This window comes from Myripristis murdjan, chromosome 6 (assembly GCF_902150065.1).
Source record: "Myripristis murdjan chromosome 6, fMyrMur1.1, whole genome shotgun sequence".
NCBI lineage: Eukaryota > Metazoa > Chordata > Actinopteri > Holocentriformes > Holocentridae > Myripristis > Myripristis murdjan.
In genome coordinates this window covers 18,259,448-18,269,377 of record NC_043985.1, presented here as the reverse complement: position 1 = coordinate 18,269,377, position 9,930 = coordinate 18,259,448, and the positions used below count along the sequence as shown (strand labels likewise).

Genomic DNA, 9,930 nt, shown 5'->3' with positions numbered 1-9,930 from the left:
AGAGAAAGAGAGACAGATGAGCAATATACAGGAGCAGTGGACTGGGTCTGAGGCATAGCCTCAGGGCAGTAACAGGAAGTGTGGTATGAATGGAGTCTTTGTCTATGGCCTATCGTAGTCCTGTAGAAGGGCCAGCTACAGACAGCTCAAGGTAATGTAATAATAATAATATCCTGTTGCCTGGTTATTCTATCTATGTGGAAAGCCATCGGGGGGTCATTGTTAAAAAAAAAAAAAAAAATGAAAAGGCACGTCACATGTTATCCATTCTTGGCTGGAGCCATGTGGGTCATGGGAAAGAGCCAATGGAAAAGGTTCAAAGGGAGTCCTTATCAGCATTGTGCATCTTCACAATCTGGTTGTTTATCCACAGACCAGTTTACCTCTTTTGATGAATGTCTCAATATCCCCCCCCGCCCCATCTCCCAATTCCCACCCCACCCCCCGCCTCAGACTTACAACCTGTGACATACTGTGAGTCTGCCTTCTGGTGTTCAATCTCTTACTACGAGCTGAACCAGAGGGTAGGAGAGACCTTCCACGCCTCGCAGCCCTCCCTCACAGTAGATGGATTCACAGACCCCTCCAACTCTGAACGCTTCTGTCTGGGCTTGCTGTCCAACGTCAACCGCAACTCAGCAGTCGAACTCACACGCAGACACATAGGTATTGGTTTTATTTCACAGGAATTACAAACCTATCTAGTTTGCCTTTTTATATTTACACTTAAATATATACAGCAGCTAGAAATACACTGAGCTAGACTATTCGTTCTTCCCTCTCTAGGACGGGGAGTGAGGTTGTACTACATTGGGGGAGAGGTGTTTGCAGAGTGTCTCAGTGACAGTGCCATCTTTGTCCAGAGTCCCAACTGTAACCAGCGCTACGGCTGGCATCCTGCCACTGTCTGCAAAATCCCTCCAGGTCGGTATGAGAGAACACAGAGTGACCCATTCAAATTGACATTTTCTTCTCAGATATGACTAAAGAAGAATGACTATGTTTTTGTTTTTTAGGCTGCAATCTCAAGATCTTTAACAACCAGGAGTTTGCTGCCCTACTGGCCCAGTCAGTCAACCAGGGCTTTGAGGCTGTCTACCAGCTCACTCGGATGTGCACCATTCGCATGAGTTTTGTCAAAGGTTGGGGAGCAGAGTACAGGTAATATAGCACTTTTAAAATAAATTAAGTGAATTCCAGTTCTTGTGAAAAGGCAATACAATTATTTGGTGTATTTAACCTTTATTGACTACATATGAGTCTCTTATAAGGTTGATGCTAACAGTTCAAAGCTCTGAAAAAAAAAATCTATAATTACTGTTGAAGTTATTTTTTCACACTGATAGAAAATAGATTCTGCACAATTAATTATTCCTAAAAAAATTTAGTATGTCAGTATTTTAAAGCCAGTGTACTAAAGCTTATATGGACATTTTTGCAGTGTGCAGACTTCTTATTTTTTGTATTTATAGAATATCTGTCATGTATGATTTGGATGTGCATGTTCTACACCTATGTTTTTCAAACTCTTCATTTGTGATTGCTGTGTGAAGTCACATAATACACAGCTGCATTCATTTCATGATTTCCTGTAAAATATCCTGTTTTCAACTGTAACAAGAACAAAAAATGGGCAAGATACCAGTTTGAAAAAATTGTATGCATGCATTTGTATCCAAGTCACAGCATTTCATTTTTTTTTTTTTTTAAGAAACTCACATAATGTTTAATCAGGTGAAAATCCTCATCAGATTTGATAATGATATACATAACCACCGGAAAGCAAGACTTTATAGAGACCTACATTTTTATTATTTTTCCATTTGAACAGACTTTTTTTTCTTTCTGTTGTGTAAAAAGATCTGTCACTGGTCCTTTGAAACTTGGGCCTGCAGTGTTAGCTTTCTTAGTTTTGTATGCAAGCTGTTGCTTGTTTACCAAGTTTGAGGAATGACTGTATACATCCTCACTGTTCTTGGCTCAAGAGTGAGGACAAAATCTTTGAGGACACTGCCTGACTCAATAAGTATGACTAGAGCTTCTTGCAGTCCCATCACTTTTTGTCTCTCTTACACACTATTGAGGTGAACACAGAGTGGATGTTGAGGGAAGCTGTCAGGTCTTAGTAATCCCTAGGGTGTGGGAGGGGGGCAGGAGGTGGTGGTGGAGGGGGTTAAGGGTTTAAGGGGGTCTCAAGTGGGCCCTCTGTGAACCTGCCCTTCTCTGCCCAGGGCTCTCCTCTTGAGAGAAGCCATCATCCTGCAGTTGCCGCCATCATGTGGAGCCACTTACAGCCTGGTTCTGATTACACCAGACACCCACTCTACCTTTCTCACGCCTACACCATAACCTCTTGCTTATATTCTCTTTCGTTGTTGCTCTGTAAAAACACCCCATTCTGTCATCTCTGACCAGTCAGACCTTCTTTATTTTTTTCAAGTATTTATTTTTTATTCATACTAAGACATGCCTACATATGCTGAACCTTTTTTGATATCCTTCTGTAATTCCTCAAGGCAGGATAAAACCTGCCTTAAAATCCTGGGGTATTTATACATAGACCATATGCTTTTGTCTTTGTCCCATCGTCTTCAAACTTAACACTGTCAGAACTTCTACAGGGTTTGACCCTTCCTTCGTTTTATTTGATAAGGAAATGCTTTCACCCTCAGCACTGGTTCACAGTTCTTGGCTAGTAAAGTGAATATACGGACATGTCACTGGTATCAACATTTTGGGAAGATTTTCTTTAAATGATAGTCAAAACATAACTTAAATCAAAGCATAATGTGACTTTGAATCAATGTGACTCCCTACCACTAAGGAATAATTGGCAGCTGTGGATACGTTTGTGGAGTTTGTTGCACTGCTAAGAAGATAATGGAGATGTAACTTAATTGAGCTGTGGGGTGAGGGAGCTCTGACGTTTATGGTCAAAAGGACAATTAAATCCAGTTTGGGGTTGAAAGAAGGAAAGAGGACAAAGAGCAAGAGGCTATTGTGCACAGGCGGACAGCAGACATGAAAAGGGAGCAAGGAAGATGATGGGGGGAGGGTGCAGCACTGAGGCGGCTGGAGAGAGTTGAGTAACAGAAGAAGAATGCAGGAGGCATGCAGTGGTGTGGGCGACAGTGTGGGAGGTGAACACATTGAGACACCCCGTTCCAGGGGGGATTCCCATTGGACTATGAGTGGTTCATGCTATGTTTCTGGTGGAACATACCTTGGAGAAAAACATCTTTCGGAAACCTTAAATGATTTTAGAAATAGCCTGTGGAATTGGCTTCATTATGTATTCACATTGTTTTTTCTCAGTTCAACAAAGACACATACAGGGTAGACAGCCTTTTTACAGTGTCAGAATTACTAGTACAATGAAGTTACATAGTAAACAATGATGTATGTAAGGAAGTGATATGCAGTTTATGGTGCCATGATGTATTATTGACACAGTACTGATATACAGTTAATGTACCTCTCTTCCCTGTCATGTGCAGACGTCAGACGGTGACCAGCACCCCCTGCTGGATCGAGCTGCATCTCAACGGCCCTTTGCAGTGGCTGGACAAGGTGCTGACACAGATGGGGTCTCCCAGCATCCGCTGCTCCAGTGTGTCCTAGGAGCAGCACACACACCCCAGCAGCTCTCCCTCCCATCCACACATCTATACACAGCTGATTTAGGAAAACATGAGTTTCTCTCAGTGATAAGGAAAAATACACAGCTCATCAAATCACTCTCCTCCGTCAACAGTCCCTAACATTTCACCTCACACTGTAAAGCACTTTTCTTCGTAGCATTTAGTGTCTTCATTTGATGGTTGTATTATGACTTGTGTGTTGTTTTGTCGTCTTGTGCTACACACGCAGCCACAGCATATTGGCAGTATGTTTCAAAAGACTTGAAACATTTTACCACTTTTTTCATCATGTATTCAAAAAGTATCATGCCTCTACTTCACATAGTGTGGTCAGTATAACATTTTGATAAAGGAGATTGAAATGGTTTTGTTGTCAGTTTAGGTCATGGTAGAGTTTCATCTCAGTCATCTCTTACATGTTTCAAAACATTTATCCTCTTCTAAATTATATTTAGCTTTAAGCTAAACCTCTGAGTATTTGATGCTATAGTTGCTGGTGTTTCAGTGTGTCCCACTTCCACTTTCTTTGTAATCATTGTGAATTGGGAGGCTTATTTATCAATTTAGGCTGATTTAGGAGAAATAACATAAAAACGCCATTTTGATAAGTGATGAAATAACTTATATATTTAATTATATATTAAGTACAAGGTACTTTGCCCATACTAATTTGTCTATATTAATGACATTTTGAATTAATTAATTAAGGATCAATTGGTATTTTAACTATTTTTAAGCAAGGAAATAGACATCAGTGCCATTGTTTCTTGAAAAGAATCCTTGTATGAAAACTATTTTGCTCAATGAAAGAGACATTTTATAAGTTATTTTTGCATACTGTCCTGCATGGGAATATATTTTTATTATTGCCTCAATATGATCATTGTACATATATATTTATAGCTTGTGATTTAATGTAGATGTGCAGCGCTTTAGACAGTGGACCTGACTGACCCCTGGCATGTACAAATTCACAAACATTATGTACAATTGAGCTGTTAAATTTAAAGGACAAGGTTTTGATTTTGGTTTTATTTCAAACTATAGATGTAAATGTGGTGTGCCACTGCAGGCATGCAAGGAAGGAAGCTCCATGGTAGCCCATACAGCGCATCTTCTTAATTGTGCACTTTTCTAACCCAAGCTGAGTAAGCCCATCTGTTAAGAGTTAAACCTAGGATGCATTTGTTTGAATCACAAAATTTGAGCACTATTACTGAAGGAGTTAGTCCACGATAGGAATTTACAATATACAGTATGAGTGGTTGTATTTAGGCTTTAACCTGTGGGATGGCAGTGGGTGGAATACTCACTAGCAGTGACCATAGAAGTGGCTCTTCCATATTCATATAGCACTTAATTATTGAGTGAGAACAAAAATGCAAGTCTTTTCACCTCCTATTAGCCATTAATAGACTATATGCTCCTCAAGGGTAAATGATGCACTTCCAATTTACTGTAATGATCAGTGTAAAGCTTTGGTGGTAGTGGTATTTTGCTTGTCAAGTAAATATTGTATATCTCACATTACATGTACATTGCTACAATGTAAGGCATGTGTAATGCGCTCAGTGTCCTTCATTAGTCTATGAAATCACCAAGTTAATCCCGCACTTACAGTACAGAAGACTGAGTCATCATGTAATCTATTTAAAAGAATTACACGGTGCTAAACTGAAATATTGTGTGTACTACAGTGCATAAGTAGTAGGTAGATCTATATCAGTACTTATATTCCTTTGTACTCTTACATTGTTTCTTTGTTGGTGGTTTCTGTTCCAAGTCTTATGTACATGTTTTTTTTTTTTTTTTTTCATGTTTGGTATATTTGTTCTAAAATGACCATTGTTTCGTTATGTGAATTTAATAAAATGCAGCTGAACACAGTGTCCTGACTTTTTTTCTCACATGATTGATTTTGTTTAGATTAAGAATTGGACAAGCTGGACTCATCCATGCAGTGCAACAAGCTGATGTTCATCTTAATTTAAAAACAAAATAACAGCCACAGTAAACGGCAGAAGAAATTAAAATCATTTATTTATGCTGATTTTACAGAATGTGCACTAAATTTATTACAAATGCTTTTGATGGTAAGGCACATGTCACTTTAATATGATTGTGACAACTGTACCTAAACATAAAGGACAAATATATTGAGGTTTGAAAACAAACCCCTCACAATTTTATATCATGTTTTTTCCACCTGTATCACTACCAAATCTTCAAATTCATTTGGCTAAAGTGCAGCCAGGGACCCAGGGAAGAGGCTGGATTTAGGGTCAGAGCTGTGTTGGCTCCCACAACGGTGCCTTTCCTTTCCACCAAATGGCTTTCTGTCCCTGATAAGGACATCCAACTGCTTTTCATTATATAGCAGTATAGCATTAATTTCATTTGAAGAGACAAAGGTTCATAAACAGTACCACAGTACCATCTTTCAGTGTCTCCACCCTCACCAGTGCTAGAAACAGGCCAAAGGGAGCTAGATCTTGGAGGAGTCCCAGGTCAGGTATGAGGGATCAGGAGGAAGGACGACTCAGTCACTGGTTATTTTTTTGATTAGCTTTCCTCTCCTGATGATAATCCCTCTATCTCATCTTCATCCCCACCGATGGCCATCCAAAAAGCTTTTGCTACCTGGAAAGCAGATTTAAAAATAATGTAACCTAACATGCAATATAATCTCTTGTTCACCAGCAAAATGGGCCCACTGAAACATAACCAAGTTACTCATGCTGTTACTCCAAAAATGTCAGTGTGATGTAAGTGCAACATTTTAATTTGTCACATAATTAACTTTGATGTAGTTTGAGTAGATTGGTAGTGTTTCAAGGAGTGTAATAACGCTACAACGTCTATATTTGTATTGTTCTTAAAAATATCAGCATACTTGGATATACATCCTAGACACAAACTATGGAAATGAACATGTCCAATTAATATTAAAATTTCTTGTAGTCAGGGGTGGAGACAGTGACCTACCTTTTCTGCATGAACTTTCCGCTGCTCATGAGGTAATGATGATGCTTTGTCTGCAAGTTTAAAGTCAGAGAAGCTTTCCATATTAAAAGAACAAAACAAGGTACAGCAGCTGTACAAATACTTGACTTCCACACCAACAATGAGAGCTGGGTGTCAAAAGTGCACTAATCCTGTAATGCTCACAAACAGCAGAGACTGGCAAAGTGCGTAGTGGTGTTAATTTTTCATTCTGGTACCTTTCATTTCCTTCAATTTGGTGAAGAGGCGTTCAAAGTTTTCCACATCTGCATCCCCAGCAGTGAGATTTGCGAGTTCCTGGATGTCCAAATCAGTCATTGGATCTGAGATAAAAATCACAACAAATGAATCTTCATTACTTAACATCTAATGCCATAATATCTACAATCAAGTTATCCATGTTTGTTTTATACTGATATAATGAGCCAGCAGCAGGACTGAACTCAGTTTTGAAATAAATTAATTAAATGTTTGCATTTCCCTAGACTTTATCCTCCTCCACTGGACACACACTTCACTCACCAACTATTGTGTCTGCCTGCTTGTCTGTGCTGTCGCCACTCTCTGTGCTGTTAGCCTCCCCACTGTCAAGTACGCCCTCTGTTGGCAGACTGGAAGACTGCCACAGAAAAAGGAAACAAGTTAGCCTGCCTCCATAAAAGGGGACAAATTTAACATCACATATGAATTATGGAAAAGATAATTACACAAAGAGCTGCAAATATAATTAAATTAACAAATGATAGCAATAACAACAAATCTGACTGGTGGGTCCTGGCAGTTGCGGGTGTTGTGTCTCGAGGCCACCAGACTACTCATCAAACCAAAGCCCTGACTGTGCTCTAGGAGAAAGAGAAAACAGTTATCAAATACTGTTACATAGCAACTTAGCACTGAGCCAAATACAATGTGTATACTGAAGACCTGTACTGGCATGTCAACTCACCATCCTTCATCTCCACACTAGACCACACGTTGGCATTGAGAGCCTGGACAATTCTCTTTACTCCAGTGGATTCTGGAAAATCATCTGTTGTGACAGATATAATATTAATGAGCACATATGTCAGCATTGTTGCAACAGCAGAAACATACATGTAAGTTAATGGTACTGGGATTTATATTATTCTTGTAAATCCAAAACTCACCATCTTCATCTGGCAAATCTTGAGGATTAAGCTCCACCAGCTCAAAGGCATGAGCCAAACACCACTGCTGTGCTTCATGTCTAGTTACCCCTAGAGCAAAAACTCAGTCTCAAATGGCACATAATACAACTAAAAACAGCAATCTGTGATATTCAGAAAGAGAATAGACATTATGTAGCAATGAAGTACCATTTTCACAGACTTGGTCACAGACCAGAATGAGCACCTCTGGAGCGAGATCTTCCACTAACGATATCCAGGGAGAGAGCTTTTCCAAACCATCCTTCTGCAAACACCATGTGCACATTATAAACACAATTTTTTTTTTTTAATTATCGATTAGGATAAAGATATCAGCATCATATAACACTAGATGACCTAAGGAATCTATTGGTAAAAAGCATAGCAAACTGTCATGGCCATTTTCAAAAAGGTCCCTTGACCTCTGACCTCAGAATATCTGAATGAAAACGGTTTCTATGGCACCTGCGGGTCTCACCTTTGGAGACATGTCAACCTCATGCTTATCCTATGCAGTTTGCGGCAAAAAAAAAAACATGCAGTTTTTTTGCATGCAATACAAATGTGTTATTTTTGCCTATTCTAAAATTGTGTATTTCCAGATACTGGGGCCTAAACAGTCTTGGCATTGCATAAATGTAATATGATGGGAAAGCTGGGACTCTTGTGGTTTCAATGAGACCAATTTTATTCACGTGTGATGTCAGCCCCCATAGTAGGCATTCCATTGCAATGAGAATTTTTTTTTTTTTTTTTTTAACTTGACCTCAATGCATAAACCTATTGTTACCTTAAGGATAATCACAGCTTTATGGAGCTTTACACTGAAAAACTAGAGGATCGCAGTACTTAAAAGTCGCAATACATGCTGAATTGGCTCCCAAGTATCGTGATAATATAGAATCGTGAGATGAGCATATCGTCCCAGCCTCAAAATAAGCTATTCAAGCTGAAAAAATAAGGTCTTCTGATTCAGTCACCTACCGCCGTGCTGTCAAAGTAAGCTATGAAAGCCTGCATGGACTGAGCAATCTCTGAATTCATCTGGAATGTGCTTGGCACGACGCACAGCCTGACATCTGCAGTGTAGTACTTGTTGTTGATGGTCCATGGGTACCACACAACTGTTTCCTCTCGTTTGGATGGCTCTGGCAAAGTGCTTGTATTCAAGATCTCTGAAACAAACACAAAAACACGATCATGTGTTACACAAACAAACTGAGGTGTTAACGTATAATGAACTGTATGCTTGGTGACAGCAGCTAGCTAAAGCACTCAGAGGGGATCTAGTCTGTCTATCAACAGCTAACCCGTTGGCGTTGATTTGTCAGTCTATCGCTGCAAAATGAACTAATTAGCCTGCCAAATACAGTCAAACAGGATGGCAACATGAAACGTTATGCGCAGCTACATTAGCAGCTGTGCTAACGCTAATGAGTTGATTTAGATAAGCTACATTAGCTTAGCTTAGCCGGTTTGTCGTGTTTTTTCCCTCTCCTTTTGGAAAGCTTACGTTTTATTAGCTCTTCTTCCTTGAAAGCACCGTCGCAGCTTGTGATGAGCACAGATGGGACGGTCGTTGCTGTATTTTCTTCACACGCTGACATTGTTTTTGCGGTGTTTGGGGCAAGCTAAAAGCAAACCTCCAGAGCAGCTATGCTAGCTAACTTTACCATTAATAGGTTAACCTTTCAACTCCAAGTACAATCTCTTCCGGTGCAACATTGTGCGGCAAATTCATAAAAGGCTCGCATCTTATTTCACTCAGTAGAAAACTATAGCTATACATGTAGGTACTGTGAATTTGCACTTTATTTCCGATACGTAACTAGCTAGCTACACCTACAACACAAGAGCTGTAACTTGTAATAAGATAATCCAATGGAGCAACATCGGTGACTGAAAGTGCTTCCTGTAAGGGTGGCGGCTTTCTGTTGCCATGGTTACGAACATTGTTTCTTAAATGACAAGATTTTCAGCAATAATCACTTGCTAGTAAAAATTCACCTCTTAAAAATGTCTGAAACACTGGAAAGGGAAGGTGAAATGTGGACAGTTTTAGTCCGGGTAACTTTATTCGTTAACTTAAGTAATTAATTTAAACCGTTAACGTTAAA

The 9,930-nt window shown here is 39.5% G+C and overlaps 2 protein-coding genes across 2 annotated transcripts in view; one reads left to right on the top strand and one right to left on the bottom strand.

Moving 5' to 3' along the window:
* The window catches only part of smad3b (SMAD family member 3b), a 15,895-nt gene extending 10,368 nt beyond the window's left edge, over positions 1-5,527 (top strand). Inside the window, exons 6-9 of the mRNA XM_030053231.1 lie at positions 454-666; positions 787-924; positions 1,017-1,161; positions 3,498-5,527. Of these exons, the coding sequence (XP_029909091.1) occupies positions 454-666; positions 787-924; positions 1,017-1,161; positions 3,498-3,621 (620 nt within the window). The 3' untranslated portion in view covers positions 3,622-5,527. The remainder of the gene's footprint in view (positions 1-453; positions 667-786; positions 925-1,016; positions 1,162-3,497) is intronic.
* A 127-nt stretch (positions 5,528-5,654) lies between these two features.
* aagab (alpha and gamma adaptin binding protein) lies at positions 5,655-9,678 on the bottom strand. The gene is made up of 10 exons (XM_030053232.1): positions 9,327-9,678; positions 8,798-8,988; positions 7,982-8,078; positions 7,793-7,882; positions 7,591-7,674; positions 7,410-7,486; positions 7,167-7,263; positions 6,863-6,967; positions 6,627-6,676; positions 5,655-6,281 (listed from the first exon to the last, which is right to left on the bottom strand). The coding sequence occupies exons 1-10, from the start codon at positions 9,418-9,420 to the stop codon at positions 6,204-6,206; spliced, it is 963 nt and encodes a 320-aa protein (XP_029909092.1). The 5' UTR covers positions 9,421-9,678; the 3' UTR covers positions 5,655-6,203.
* Between the last annotated feature and the right edge of the window lie 252 nt (positions 9,679-9,930).

What these genes read in the sequence shown, in the direction of transcription:
- aagab (XM_030053232.1), bottom strand. Translation starts at nt 9,420, where the DNA reads ATGTCAGCGTGTGAAGAAAATACAGCAACGACCGTCCCATCTGTGCTC. An exon ending in CTTACTTTGACAGCACGGCG is followed by an intron (nt 8,079 to 8,797) that starts GTAGGTGACTGA and finishes TGGTGTTTGCAG; the next exon opens with AAGGATGGTTTGGAAAAGCT. An exon ending in TAGTGTGGAGATGAAGGATG is followed by an intron (nt 7,487 to 7,590) that starts GTGAGTTGACAT and finishes TCTTTCTCCTAG; the next exon opens with AGCACAGTCAGGGCTTTGGT.